Below are 16,266 nucleotides of genomic sequence, written 5' to 3'. Positions count from 1 at the left end.
AACCAAAAAGAGTCCAGGACCAGACGGATTCACAGCCGAATTCTACCAGAGGTGCAAGGAGGAACTGCTACCAGTCCTTCTGAAACTATTCCAATCAATAGAAAAAGAGGGAATCCTCTCTAACTCATTTTATGAGACCAGCATCATCCTGATACCAAAGCCTGGCAGAGACACAACCAAAAAAGAGAATTTTAGACCAATATCCTTGATGAACATTGATGCAAAAATCCTCAATAAAATACTGGCAAACTGAATCCAGCAGCACATCAAAAAGCTTATCCAGGGATCAAGTGGGCTTCATCCCTGGGATGCAAGGCTGGTTCAATATATGCAAATCAATAAATGTAATCCAGCATATAAACAGAACCAAAGACAAAAACCACATGATTATCTCAAGAGATGCAGAAAAGGCCTTTGACAAAATTCAACAACCCTTCATGCTAAAAACTCTCAATAAATTAGGTATTGATGGGACATATCTCAAAATAATAAGAGCTATTTATGACAAACCCACAGCCAATATCATACTGAATGGGCAAAAACTGGAAGCATTCCCTTTGAAAACTGGCACAAGACAGGGATGCCCTCTCTCACCACTCCTATTCAACATAGTGTTGGAAGTTCTGGCTAGGGCAATTAGGCAGGAGAAGGAAATAAAGGGTATTCAATTAGGAAAAGAGGAAGTCAAATTGTCCCTGTTTGCAGATGACATGATTGTATATCTAGAAAACCCCATTGTCCCAGCCCAAAATCTCCTTAAGCTGATAAGCAACTTCAGCAAAGTCTCAGGATACAAAATCAATGTACAAAAATCACAAGCATTCTTATACACCAATAACAGACAAACAGAGAGCCAAGTCATGAGTGAACTCCCATTCACAATTGCTTCCAAGAGAATAAAATACCTAAGAATCCAACTTACAAGGGATGTGAAAGACCTCTTCAAGGAGAACTACAAACCAGTGCTCAATGAAATAAAAGAGGATACAAACAAATGGAAGAACATTCCATGCTCATGGGTAGGAAGAATCAATATCATGAAATGGCCATACTGCCCAAGGTAATTTACAGATTCAATGCCATCCCCATCAAGCTACCAATGACTTTCTTCACAGAATTGGAAAAAACTACTTTAAAGTTCATATGGAACCAAAAAAGAGCCCGCATCGCCAAGTCAATCCTAAGCCAAAAGAACAAAGCTGGAGGCATCATGCTACCTGACTTCAAACTATACTACAAGGCTACAGTAACCAAAACAGCATGGTACTGGTACCAAAACAGAGATATAGATCAATGGAACAGAACAGAGCCCTCAGAAATAATGCCGCATATCTACAACTATCTGATCTTTGACAAACCTGAGAAAAACAAGCAATGGGGAAAGGATTCCCTATTTAATAAATGGTGCTGGGAAAACTGGCTAGCCATATGGAAAAAGCTGAAACTGGATCCCTTCCTTGCACCTTATACAAAAATTAATTCAAGATGGATTAAAGACTTAAACGTTAGACCTAAAACCATCAAAACCCTAGAAGAAAACCTAGGCATTACCATTCAGGACATAGGCATGGGCAAGGACTTCATGTCTAAAACTCCAAAAGCAATGGCAACAAAAGCCAAAATTGACAAATGGGATCTAATTCAACTAAAGAGCTTCTGCACAGCAAAAGAAACTACCATCAGAGTGAACAGGCAACCTACAAAATGGGAGAAAATTTTCTCAACCTACTCATCTGACAAAGGGCTAATATCCAGAATCTACAATGAACACAAACAAATTTACAAGAAAAAAACAAACAACCCCATCAAAAAGTAGGCGAAGGACATGAACAGACACTTCTCAAAAGAAGACATTTGTGCAGCCAAAAAACACATGAAAAAATGCTCACCATCACTGGCCATCAGAGAAATGCAAATCAAAACCACAATGAGATACCATCTCACACCAGTTAGAATGGCAATCATTAAAAAGTCAGGAAACAACAGGTGCTGGAGAGGATGTGGAGAAATAGGAACACTTTTACACTGTTGGTGGGACTGTAAACTAGTTCAACCCTTGTGGAAGTCAGTGTGGCGATTCCTCAGGGATCTAGAACTAGAAATACCATTTGACCCAGCCATCCCATTACTGGGCATATACCCAAAGGACTATAAATTATGCTGCTATAAAGACACATGCACACGTATGTTTATTGCGGCACTATTCACAATAGCAAAGACTTGGAACCAATCCAAATGTCCAACAATGATAGACTGGATTAAGAAAATGTGGCACATATACACCATGGAATACTATGCAGCCATAAAAAATGATGAGTTCATGTCCTTTGTAGGGACATGGATGAAATTGGAAATCGTCATTCTCAGTAAACTATCGCAAGAACAAAAAACCAAACACTGCATATTCTCACTCATAGGTGGGAATTGAACAATGAGAACACATGGACACAGGAAGGGGAACATCACACTCTGGGGACTGAAGTGGGGTGGGGGGAGGGGGGAGGGATAGCTTTAGGAGATATACCTAATGCTAAATGACGAGTTAATGGGTGCAGCACACCAGCATGGCACATGTATACATATGTAACTAACCTGCACATTGTGCACATGTATCCTAAAACCTAAAGTATAATAATAATAAAATAATAAAAAAAAGAAGCCATAGAGACCAGAACGAAGTGGCAGTTTTTCAGGTGCTGAAAGAAATGAACTGTTAACTCAAGGTTTAATGCCCAGTAAAGTGATCCTTCAGGAACAAGGAAAAAAATCAGACATTCTCAGATGGAAAACTAAGAAAATGTGTCCCCAGCAGACCCACAATAAAATAATGACTAAAGGAAGTTCTAAACAGAAAGAAAGGGATAAAAGAAGGAAGCTTGGAAAATTAGAAGGAAGGAAAAACACTATAAGCAAAATCATAGGTACAAGCAGTAAGCTTTTCTTCTCAGTTTTTAAAATTATCTGATAGTTGAAACAAAAATTAAAACACTGTCTTGATGTGGTTCTAAATGAATGTAAAGAAAATATTTAAAATAAAAATAATATAAATTGGAAAGGGCAGAGTCATAAAGGGAGGTAAGTTTTCTATACTTCACCAAAACTAGTAAAATGAGAACTTCAGTAGGCTGTGATAAGTTGTGTATGTATAACATAATACCTTGAACAATGACTAAAAAAGCTATGTAAGAGACACTTTTAATCAAAATGGAATTCTAAAAAAAAATGTCCAAGTAACCCACCCACAGCAAGGCACACAAAAGAATACAGAGAAATGAAAAGCTGATAGAACAAACAGAAAACAAAAAATAAAGTGGCAGACTTATGCCTGAAAACATCAATAATTATAATACATATAAATAGTATAAATACAATTAAAAGAGATTAGCAGAATGGATTTAAAAACATGACCCAATTACATACTATCTTCAAGAAAATCACTTCAAATATAATAATGTAGGCAAGTTGAAAGTAAAAGAATGGAAAAAGATATACCATGCAAACATTAATCAAAAGAAAGCAAGAGTGGCTTTATTAATATGAGATAAAATAGACTTCAGAGCAAATACAATTACCAGAGACAGAGAGAAGGAGATTATACAATGATAAAAGTGTCAATTCTCCCAAAAGACAGCAATACTAATTGTGTCTGCCCCAAATAACAGAGCTGAAAAAGATATGAAGTAAAGACTGGTAGAACTAAAAGGAGAAATAGAAAACTCCACAATTACAGTTGGAGATTTCAATGCTCCACTCTCAAAATTGGTAGCAAAAAATAGACAGAAAATCAGGACGGGTATAGAAGAACTCAACACCACCATCAGGATCTAGAGGATATTTATAGCACATTATACCTGTGGTAGGAAAAAGAAATGCCTCCCCAAAGATATATTCACTTTCTAATCATGGAACCTGTAAATACTACCTTATATGGCAAAATATGTGATAAAGTTAAGGATCTAGAGAGAAGTAGCTTATCCTGAACTATTGGAGTGGACCCTAAATGCAATCACATGTCTCTGTAAGAGAGAAGTATGTATAGGTAGACAAGAAGAGACACACAGGAGAAGGTGATGGGAAGACAAAGACAGAGATTGGAGTGACGCAACCACAAGTCAAGGAGTGCCACCAGCCACCAGAAACTATAAAAGGTCAGGAATGGATCCTTCCCTAGAGCTTCCAGAGGATGTGCAGTCCTGCCAACACCTTGATTTCAGACTTCTGGCCTCAGAACTGTGAGAAAATAAATGTTGATTATTTTAAGCCACCCAATTTGTGGTGATTTATTATAACGGCCACAGAAAACTAATACACAGCCCATCAACAGCAAAATACACATTCTGTTTAGGTGCCCGTGGAACTTGTATCAAAACAGACCATGTCCTGGGCCATGATATGAACCTCAACGTACTTCAAAGAACTGAAATCCTATAGAATGTGTTCTTCAACTATAATGGAATGAAACTAGAAATCAATAGAAAGCCTCAGGATACAAAAATAACAGGAATATCTATAAACACTTGAAAACCAAACAGCATGCTTCTAAATAATTAGGGATCAAAGAGAAAGTGTCAGGGAAATAAACAAGCAGACCAAAAATACAAGAAAAAAACAAAATACAACATACCAAAACTTATGGGACCTGTCTAAAGTAGTGCTGAGGGGAAACTTTATAGCACTAAATTGAATACCTTAAAAAAAAGGAAAACATTCTCAGATAGTTAATTTAAGCTTTCAACTCAAGAACCTACAAAAAGAGAAGCAAAATAAATCCAAAGCAAACAGAGTGAAGGAAATAATAAGGATAAGAGCAGAAATCAGTGAAATTGAAAACAAACACAATAGAGAAAATCAATGAAACAAAAACCTGGGTCTTTAAAAAGAGCAATAAAATTGACAAACCTCTTGCAAGACAGAAAAACAAAGTGAAGCCACAAATTACCCATATCAGGATTGAAATAGGGGCTATCACTACAGACCCTGAAGACATCAAAAGAGAAATAAGAACACACTATGAATGATTCTACACACATAAATTTTTTAATAACTTAGACAAAATTAAATTGAATTCATGGAGATAAAGAGTAGAATGATGTTTACCAGAGGCTGGGGAGGGTAGGGGGACAGGGGATAAAGTGGGGATGGTTAATGCATATAAAAATATAGTTACAATGAGTAATATCTAGTATACAGTAGCACAATATGGTGACTATAATATTTTTAAATATATAATAATTTATTGTATATTTAAAAATAAATAAGAGTAGAATTGAAATGTTCCCTAACACAGAAAAGTGATAAATTCTTGAGGTGATGGATACTTACTTTACCCTGATTTGTTTTTCCTGATACACTGTATACCTGTATCAAAACATCATATGTATCCTATAAATATATATTATATATAACTGCTATGTACCCATAATAATTAAAAACAAAACATTTTTGAATGAAATGTCTCAAAATGCAAAACTAACACTTCAGTATGAGATAGATAATTTGAATAGTCCTAGAACTATTAAAGAAATTTAATCAATAGTTTTTTTTTTCTTTTTTTTTTAGTATTATACTTTAAGTTCTAGGACAGATCAACGAGACAGAAAGTTAACAAGGATATCCAGGAATTGAACTCAGCTCTGCACCAAGCGGACCTGATAGACATCTACAGAACTCTCCACCCCAAAGCAACAGAATATACATTCTTCTCAGCACCACATCACACTTATTCCAAAACTGACCACATAGTTGGAAGTAAAGCACTCCTCAGCAAATGTAAAAGAACAGAAATTATAACAAACTGTCTCTCAGACCACAGTGCAATTTAATCAATAGTTTTAAGGCTATCAGAAAAGAAGTCTCCAGGTCCAAACGATTTCACTGGAAAATTTTGCCAAACATTTAAAGAAGAATTAACACCAATTCTACACAATCTGTTCTAGAATTAGAAGAGGAATTCTAACTCATTTTATGAAGCTAGTGTTATCCTGACACCAAGCCCTGACCAAGATGGTATAATTTTAAAAGAAAAAACTACAGAGCAATATTTCTCATGAATATGGATCCAAAAATCCTTAACAAATTTTAGCAAATAAAATTTGGCAATATATTAATTATACCATGACCAAGCTTGATTTATTCCAAGGACAGTGGTTGGTTCAGTTTTTAAAAAAGTCAATGAATACAATCCACGATATTAACAAGCTAAAGAAGAAAAAATCACATGATCATATCAGTCAATGCAGAAAAAGCATTTGACAAAATTCAACACCCATTCATTATAAAGATGCTCAGAAAACACTAATGGAAGAAAACTTCCTTAATCTGATCATGAGTATCTACAAAAAACAAACAAACAAACAAACAAAACCCTACCAATAACATATTTAATGGTGAAAGACTGGATGCCTTCCCCTTAAGAATAAAAACAAGGGAAGGATATATGACCTATAGTTCTGCAAGCTCTGGCTAGCCATCACAGTATGTAAAGAAAAGGAGATGAAAACATGCAGATTGGAAAGGAAGAAAAAAACCATCCCTATTTGCAGATGATAATAATTGTCTGCAGAGAAAATTCCAACGAATCTACAGAAGAAATCCTAGAACTAATAAATGAGTTCTGCAAGGTCACAGGATATAAGAAACACAAACTGAAATCACAATGAGCTATCACTTCACACCCACTAATTCTAGTGGGTAAAGACAGACAATACCAAGTGTTACTGAGGATGTGGAACCCCTAAAGATTGTTGATTGGAATATAAAATGGTGTAGTCACTCTGGAATATAATTTGATCATTTCTTTTTTTAAAAAAATCAATAGAAATTAGGTAGATCCATTTATTCTTTAAATACAAGAATAATTTTGGAAGGGCTATTTGACAAATTCAGCATTAACTGCCAACTCTACAGACATGTTTAACAAAACAAAACAAAAACCAAAAAAAAAAAACAAGGCATTTACTCTTGGCCCTTTTAGTACAGGCGAAGTGTCCTATTGCATCACAAGTGCTAGTGATGCAGTAACAGATCCAAGGGCATAATATCAAAGATTTTTTTTCCAACTGTGATTTAGTTGAAAAATAACATAATACAAACATATATTAATGGCTATCAAGACCACCAGTGATCTGCAGAATACCTAGAGGCCTACGTACTTAGAAGGCTGAAACTAGTAAAGCAGTATTAAAATCAGTGTTTTTATTCTTAGATTAACAATGACAGAATGCGATTTCTTTGATTCCAATTTTATAAGGTGTGGTGGGGAATTGAGAGGAGATATTGGGGAAGACTGGCAGTTTGCCCTGAGTTAGAGTTGGGAATGTGGGTCAAATTAATCAATATTCAGATTAGGATATTGTTTTAGAAAATTTTAAATGTGTTCTAAATTGTGGCGTATTGAAAAGGATATTAAGGAACAATGATTCATTAGCCCTAAACACAATTTAATGAGTGCCATCAATGGGCTTAAGAAATAAGCACGGATGGGGGATGGTGAGGCAAAATGAGGTGAAAGAGAAAATGGTAAGTGGAAAATATGCTTGAGCATTGGAGAATGTGAAAAGGCCACCAGAGAAACTCCTTTAGTTATCACTCAGATGTGCTCTTCCCATTGGCTACCTGCTCCTGATCACCCAAACACCAGTTTTAGAGCACAGGAGCAGTAACCCCCTTTATCTGCAATTTCACTTTCCGTAGTTTGTTAACCAAGGAAGCCTTGGTCCAAACATATTATGTGGAAAATTCCAGAAATAAACAATTCATGTTTTAAATCACAAGTCGGCCGGGCATGGTGGCTCATGCCTATAATCCCAGCACTTTGGGAGGATAAGGCAGGTGGATCACCTGAGGTCAGAAGTTTGAGACCAGCCTGGCCAACCTGGTGAAACCCCGTCTCTACTAAAAATACAAAAATTAGCTTGGAGTGGTGGGGCGGGGCACCTGTAATCCCAGCTACTTGGGAGGCTGAGGCAGGAGAATTGCTTGAACCCAGGAGGCGGAGGTTGCAGTGAGCCAAGATTGCACCACTGCACTCCAGCCTGGGTGACAGAGTGAGACTCCATCTCAAAACAAAAAATAAATAAAATAAAATAAAATAAATCACAAGCTGTCCTGAGTGATGAAATCTGATGATCTCCTGCTCTGTCCTGCCCGGGATGTGAATCATCCCTTTGTCCTGCTTATCCACACTGTGTACTACCTGCCCCTTAGTCGCTTAGTAGCCCCCTTGGTTGTCAGATTGAAAATCATAGTCTATAAAGGGTTCAGTACAATCTGAGGTTTCAGGCATCCATTAGGGTTCTTGGAATGTATCTCCTCCTGCCGATAAGGGGAGATGACTGTATAACAAGGGGTTCAGTACTATCTGAGGTTTCAGGTGTCCACTAAGGTTCTTGGAATGTATCTTCTGCAGATAAGGAGAGATGACTGTATAACAAGGGGTTCAGTACTATCTGAGGTTTCAGGCATCCACTGGGAGTCTTGGAATGTACCTCTTGCAGATAAGGGGAGATTACTGTATTACATTTCAGCTTCCATAAAATTTACTGATTTGGATTAAGAACACAAGCCTGATTTAGTAAAAAGTATCCATAAATATTCAGAAGTATAGTTTTGTTTCATCAAGTAAAAAGAGCAACTAATTCCAACTGTGAAGTAGTAACAAGGAAAGGCTTCACCAGGCTTGCCTTGATGAAGAGTTAAGACATATTTTTAGGTCAACAGCACAGGATTGTTGAATAACTTGTATGCTGCAAACACGCTCCTTCCACTCATCATAACAACCCAACAATCTTTACTATTCCGACTTGCTGAGAACCATGTCAGATGTTGCCTTCAAGAATGAAATGTTTCTCAAAACTGTTCTGTCAAATGTAGTAGCTATTGGACATAAAACAGGTAATTTATTTCAGACTTTAGCCAGTTTTCATGAAGTATTTCTCTCCAGCGTCAGTTTATTCCAACATTAATTTATGAAAAGACAGTGGTTAAAATCAGCCATTTCTCAGACTGTAACTTTGAAATCATAAGAAAGAGACAATTAAGCTCACTAGTCAAAATCTTGATTCAAGTGATGATCCAATAGCTTACAAATGTCTTCAATAAACTGAGCTTTGAGGCAGAACAAAAAACAGAAAAATCTAAAACCTCTCTATCACAGGCACCAATAATGGAGGCTAAGCAATTATACCTACAAATCCTTAATGACAGGTCTCTCCTAATGAAAAATCCTGAGATTTAAGCACTGTGACTTACAGAAGGCAGGTTGGCTTAATGAGGAAATTTACTTTCAATAAAAAGATAATCAGCAATTTTTTTTGGGCACTTAGCATTTCACAGATCCTCAATATGTTTTGAGGTAGGTCAAATATTAATAGTGTATTTTACAAACAAAACTCAAGCAGATGCTTTGTTACTTGTCCCAGACCGCAGAAGCAGTTCTATCATGGTCAGGAATAATATGGTCTCTCTGATCTTTCAGATTAATCTTTCATGTGTGAATTTAATGGTAATTGCTTGCAAATATTCATGAAAGAGACAAAAGACTAGATATAGAAATTCTACTTTTGGATATTTTAAACTTCTTAAATTTATCCTATAATGAGTATATACTTGCTGTCATTACAAATATATACATATATAACTGATCTTTACAATTACAAATGAGCACAGGACTGACTATGTTGCTTTTCTGCCTTTTGGGGTGAGTAGAGCAGGAAGATAATCAGCAAGCTTTCCTCAGAGCACTAGGCAGCCTTTAACTGAAGGTGCTATGTTCGAGGCACCATTGACTATGATTTGGGATCATAGGGGAGCAGGTGTGCTAGTGGAACCAGGAGTCAGAAAAGATGTCTGGATCCAAAAAGAGGAGGCTCTCTGCAAGTCATAGATGAAGAGAAAAACAATAACATCTCAAGCTACTGATCCTGAGTATCATACGATGGCATTACAACTACTTGTGAGAGGAGCTCCTACAAGAGCAGTAAGCTTGTCCCAATAAAGCCTGTTAAAGTTCTTACTAACTAGATAAGCCACAAGTAAAACTAAATTGGTATTTTATTAAAGTGACATCTATAGAAGCAAATATCTAAACATTTTTAATATGAGTAAGTTTTACCTGTCATGTAAATTCCTCTCATTGTCACAAGCCTAATTCAATTAGCTCTTCGTAATTCCTAAAATAATTTACTAAAATTCAGCTCATCTTGACATAGGTTCTTGAGCCAGTATTCCAAACTGTTTCATTATAAAGTTCCTTTTATTTAAAAAATTGTAGAATATTAGTAATAATAAAGCCCAGCTCTCCCAGTGCCTGCCGGGCTGCCTCCGCCCATGAAAATGCGATCATTTCTAAAAATATTAAGCTCACCACAGGTTCAGCAATTCTATTCCTGGGAATTTACTCAAGAGGAATAAAAATACATGTCTACATAAGACTAGTATGAGAGTGTTCAGAGCAGTATTATGCATAAAAGCAAAAAACTGGAAACAACACAAATGTCCATCAAGTGGTGAATGGGAAACAACATATGGTATATCCCTATGATGGAATATTATTCATCAGTGAACAGGAGTGACATAGTGATACATGCTATAATATAGATGGGCCAGATGCGGTGGTTCATGCCTGTAATCCCAGCACTTTGGGAGGCTGAGGAGGGCTGATCACTTGAAGTCAGGAGTTTGAGACCAGCCTGGTCAACATGGTGAAACCCTGTCTCTACTAAAAATACAAAAATTAGCCAGGCATAGGGGTGCGTGCCTGTAATCCCAGCTACTTGGGAGGCTGAGGCAGGAGAATCGCTTGAACCTGGAGGCAGAGGTTGCAGTGAGCCAAGATCCAAGATCGTGCCACTGCACTCCAGCCTGGTGACAGAGCGAGACTCTGTCTCAAAAGAAAGAATAATAATAAAAACATAGATGAACCTACAAAACATTATTCTGAGAGAAAGACACCAAACAGGAAAAACTACATGGTGTATGGTTCTATAAAATTACTTGACTACAAGATGGAAAGTAGATTAATGATGACCTGGGCCTATGGAATGGTAATAGGAATGACTACAAATGATGCAAGAGATCATTCTGGGGTGATGGGAGTTCAAACACTGGATTGTGACAGTGGTCTAACAACTCTTGAAATTTACTAACAACCATTAAATTATATACTTCAAATGGATTAACTTTATGGTATGTAAATTATACTTCAATGAAGCCATTTTTTAAAAAGCAATTCGACTTATTTAAAATTAAAACATCACAGAAATGTGTAACACAGAAAATGACAGTGTGTACCCCTCTCAATACCATTCCAATCATTGTTAATAATTTGATCATCACTACTAACAGTTTGGTATATGTTCCTTCAGACACTTTTCCATGCATGTTATATATAGTAATATATATTAGTATTAGTTTATATGTTAGTGTACATATATATATATTACTATTCCATGCATATATACACACACACAGTGCCAGCACACTATACATAAAACATTGTAACTAACTTTGCTAGCTTGGCAAATTATCTTGAACAGGAAGGATGGGTTTTTAACCAGAGAAATAATATGATCATCATTGTGCTATAGAGATTAATTGAGGATGGGAAACTTGAATGTCTCCCATTAGGAGACTACTGCAACAGTAGCAAGCAGGGACTGGGGAGGCCTGTGCCTGTGTGGGAACAGGCTGACCTCGAAGTCATCTCTGGGTGCAGGGGCGGCTGCAGGTCCTACTCACACTCTGAGAGAGATCCTGGGTGTTCCCCACATTGCTGAAGTGATCCACCTCAAGAGCCACAACCGTCCCAGTCTTCATGAAGCCAACCTGATAAAAGAAGAAAGGAGAGTGATTTATCATAAGCCGCGTTTCCCCCACCTCTCTGTCTCTCTCAGATCCTCCCTCCCACTTATGCCACCTGGAGGAAATAAACAGAACACCACATCATCCCATGAAAAAAAAGGTGACCTTCAGAAGTCACCAGAAAGTAACAAATGAAGAAGAGAGGAACTGACCTCTCCCCAGTGGCACACACTTGGCTCCCCACCCCTGGAAGCCCTTGTCCCCACACCCCTTCTTCCTGCTACCGGCACCTGGCTTCTGGTCTAGGAGGGGAGTAAGGAGGTTGGAAAGAGAAGGTTGGTCACGATAGGGCAGGGAGGGAAGCGCAGGGAAGAGAAACTAGGAAAGATACCGGACTGTCTCCTCACAGATTTTGGTCAGAAGACAAAAAAAGTTGCATTTCACAGGAGCATGCAAATCCTTGACCTTAAGTACACTGTTAAAATACTCTTTACAGGCTGTTTTACACACATGGAAACTGGGACCCCAAAAGATCAAGGAACTCTCTTTAGGCCCACAAGAATTTGGGGCTAAGAGAAATATAATCCCTTGCTGGGAGTTAAATCATGAAACAAACTCACAATAGGTCAAAGGTCATGTTCAAGGCCAATTCATGGAGAGAGGGCTCCCAGCTTTCTAGAGCTAGGCGGAGCACCATAAGGCTTCACTGATGTTTACAGGGAAAGGGTACATTGGTCATCCACAGAAACCCAGAAAAGGGACTGTCCCAGAAAGAAGTGTGGACAGTGTCCAACCATGGTCTGGAAAAGTACATACCCATCCTAACATCTTGGGACTGTCCAGGCCCCTGGGAAGTTTTGTTTCTCACAGTAAATTACTAAGCTGTCATTCCAATTTTTACATCAGGCCTGTGATCATATTAATGTTGGGCTACCAAGCGCGATGAGTTTACCCTGAGTCTGCTGGTGAATCATGTTTCTGAGCCTGACCAGATTCAGAACACAGCAAATCCACAGAAGTCACGAATGCCACCCTTGGGAGATGGGGTGCCAGCCTCCCTCAGCACTACCTTTCTGTGTTGCCGTTAGCCTATTTGCATTTCTCTTCTTGCTATATCTTATTTGAACTTCTACAGATAGGCAAAAAGTAAGAGTGCAGCTCAGGACGCCTGAACATTCAGTCCCAGGTTTCCTCACAAAATGGCACATCCCGCCCCAGCATAGCCCCAACATCTAGAACCTTGTATCTGGCCAGGAAGGGATGTCTGCCACCAGTTATCAGCATGTCCTCATCACGGTCCAGCATGCAGCGCACAGGGCGGCCGGTCCTGGGGGTTACCGACAGTGTTAGAAGCCTGTGAGCCTTCAACAGCAGCTCAGCCCTGCAAGTCTCAGAATAAAAACAGCCGGGAAGCTATCTTTTCTACCTGCACACTGAGCAGACCTGTACGGGGCTGCTTTGCCATCTAGGCACTGTGCTAGACAAGATGGAGAATATAAGGAAGCGAGGTATGTGCTTTCCTTCAGAGAGCTCACAGCCAGTAGGGGAGATCAGATATGGACACCTGTGCCAGACCACAACGGAACAGGTGATGTTACCCTCCCACTATGGCCAAGGGTTCTAAAAACAGAGGGCTGTGAGAATTCAAAGCAGGGGGAAACTAATTCTAACAGGCGGAAGTCCCGAAAACCTTCCTGGTACAGGCAGCCTTATTCTTCTTCCCAAAGCCAGATGGGAGAAACAGGCTTTGGAACTCACTTATATGCAGCCAGGGCCACCGCTGTGGACACCACAGTGCTCCGGGTCTCCTTGCCTCCAAAGCCTCCTCCTATTCTCTTCACTCGAACTACAATCCGGTTTGCTGGAATCCCCAACATTTTTGCAACAAAGCTCTATGGGTGAAAGACAGAACAATCGCACTGAATGCATTACCTGAACTTATTTCAGGCCTGAGGCAGAGCCTGTCCAATACGCATGGACCTAATTACTGCTGTGAATTCTGAAATTCCTTGATTCAAAATCCCATGCAGCTTTGTGGTTAGTGATGCTGGGGCCTGCCAGACTGAATTCAGCATCGGTTTTTAACCAGAGGTCAAGCAGTCGGTCACAGAATACTTTTAGAAACTTATTCTGTCTGACCAGGTGACCAGCAACTGGTAGATCATGAGAGTAGGACCAGCTGCCGAAAACACTGGCAACCACTGTCACATTACAAGCAGTAGAGAAACAAAGAATATTTGAGCTTCTGTAGATAATTTAGTGGTCCCTGTGGCTATGACTTAATCCAACACCTTCATTTTACATATGAGGAAACTGAGGCAGGATATGACTTGACCGAGGCCATAGGCACTGAAATGATAACAGCCAACATGTACCAAACTCTAGTCTAAATATTAAAACTCATCTAATAATTATGACAACCCACCCAGGCCCCATTTTATAAATGAGAAAACTGAGGCTGAGAAAGGTTATGGAACAAGGTCAGTGATACCAGCTTGTTGGTGACAGAGTCTGGCTCCCGGACTATGACACTCAAGTACCCTCTGGACCAGCCCACATCTCCCTCTTCCCATTTCCCACATGGCCCTCCTAGTCTGCTAGGAGCTCCCCGCTACCCTGACAGCCCCTTGAGCTGACCCAAAAGGCATCTACCTGGGTCTTCATGGTGTTCTGTGTAGACACAAAGAGCTCCATCTCCCCTGCCTCGCCTTTTGGAACAGCAATGGTGCAGTGAGTCTCCAGGTAGAAGTGCTCTTGGCCACCGATGTATATCTCCCCTGGGGGAAGCAGTGAGATCCCTCACAGTGAGCCCAATGCTGCAGAAGGGGCCAGCTTGCCTAAGGAGAGAGTATACTCTGCCAAGTGGCCTGGGCAGGAAGCAACTGATCACAGGGCTACCTGAGGGGTAACCTCAAGGTTTCCCACTTGGGGTGGAAAAGGATCCCAAAGTCTTAGCTATCTGGGAGCTGAGTGCTCCAGCCTCATCCCCACCCCCACAACAAAGAAAGAACGACACTGAAATGCATCCAGTCCAAAGTTCTCTTCTCACTGCAGCTTATGGAAATCAAGGATTTCAAAAACTGTCATTGTAAAATTTTGGAAAAAGTAAAGCACGGATTAATAGATGTGATTGAAACACTGAAAACCAGAGCATGTTCCAGAACCTAAGCTACCAGGCCTGGTGGAGAGTTGGCTTCATACCAGGCTTGGTGGAGGGTTGGCTTCATGGTGACTTTGGAAAGCACAACAGCCAATGTAAAAAAAAACAGTTCCAAAAGAGGTAGTCAGCTGTATTGTCCGGGGGTGGGAGCTATGGATTTGATTTCACAGTGTCAGAGACAGAGGTGGAGGGAGAGCAGGGCAAAGGGAAGAGGAGGGAGGATGCTAGTTGAAGATGGGTAAGGACTGCCTTCAGTAGGGGGAGGATGAGAATTTATGCGGTTAGAGGCCTGGCAGACCTAAGGCTGTCAGGCATATGTGGCTGTTATCATCTCTAGATGGTCTTCCAGATCAGAATACTCTAGAATCTCTCTAGAATCATTAGGCCCAGCCTAGAGACAGCAGAGTAGAGATTAAGATAACTGAAGCTCTTTCCCAGCCAACTGTCTACTATTTTTTTGCTACAAACGTAAGAGGGAATCTTCTGTTAGGAAATGTCTGGAAATCACTTCCCTGCTTCAGGGTTCAATGCATATCTCTTGAATTTAATTTGCAAACCAGGGCCACCCCATTCCCACTGCGGCATGGAGCAGCTCTACCTGACACAACATTATCTGCTTCGGAAAACCCCTTCTTTAGGTCCCCTTTCTCGATCTTCAGCTCAGGTCCATAAAAGGAGTTGTTCTTTATAGCATCCTGAGGATCACAAAGAAGTTTCAGAAATGTGGCTTTTAGCAGGGAGGGAAAGATAGGTTCTGATTAGGGAAAGAGAAGCTCTCTGAATTGTTGACTCTCTCTTTCCATAAATGAATCTCTATATGCTTCACATACAGACTTGAAGTAAGCTCTATTGCATCCCAGAGAATCATATTCCTCCATTTCCTCAGCTGTAGGTGGACAACCCTGGACCTTGAGGAAAAGCAAAGAATACCACAAAGACCAGATGGAGGTAAAATTTTGGGAAGGAGGAACTCAGTTTGGCTGTTGTCAGTGGACTGGGCATAAGATCATAAAGGGGAAGGTTTCGTGGGACCCCAAATCCCAGGGTTGAAAGGGATTTAAAAACCCATCTAGTCAAATCCCTACCTGCTGCTCAAATCCCCTCTAGGGGATCCTAATACATGCACATCCAGGGACGGGGAGCTCACTCCTCTATACAGGCAGCCCATTCTCCGTTACCTCAATTGTGATAATGGCTGGTAGTTCTTCATAGGTGATTTTCACCCCTTGGGCAGCTCTCTGTGTGTGTTCCGGGGTGTCAGCAACCACAGCACCAATGATATGCCCGACACAAGTAACCTAGTAGCA

The 16,266-nt window shown here is 39.8% G+C and overlaps 1 protein-coding gene across 2 annotated transcripts in view; it reads right to left on the bottom strand.

The window, feature by feature from the left end:
* The window catches only part of XDH (xanthine dehydrogenase), an 85,294-nt gene that overhangs the window by 23,046 nt on the left and 45,982 nt on the right, over positions 1-16,266 (bottom strand). For both annotated transcript variants that reach the window (XM_054476517.2, XM_054476519.2), the window contains exons 19-24: positions 16,138-16,257; positions 15,558-15,654; positions 14,452-14,576; positions 13,558-13,691; positions 13,039-13,126; positions 11,737-11,823 (exon numbers count right to left, since the gene is read on the bottom strand). In XM_054476517.2, the coding sequence (XP_054332492.1) occupies positions 11,737-11,823; positions 13,039-13,126; positions 13,558-13,691; positions 14,452-14,576; positions 15,558-15,654; positions 16,138-16,257 (651 nt within the window). The remainder of the gene's footprint in view (positions 1-11,736; positions 11,824-13,038; positions 13,127-13,557; positions 13,692-14,451; positions 14,577-15,557; positions 15,655-16,137; positions 16,258-16,266) is intronic.

Source organism: Pongo pygmaeus, chromosome 12 (genome assembly GCF_028885625.2).
Source record: "Pongo pygmaeus isolate AG05252 chromosome 12, NHGRI_mPonPyg2-v2.0_pri, whole genome shotgun sequence".
Lineage (NCBI taxonomy): Eukaryota > Metazoa > Chordata > Mammalia > Primates > Hominidae > Pongo > Pongo pygmaeus.
The sequence above is the reverse complement of the archived record's forward strand: the minus strand, read 5'-3'. Positions and strand labels throughout refer to the sequence as shown.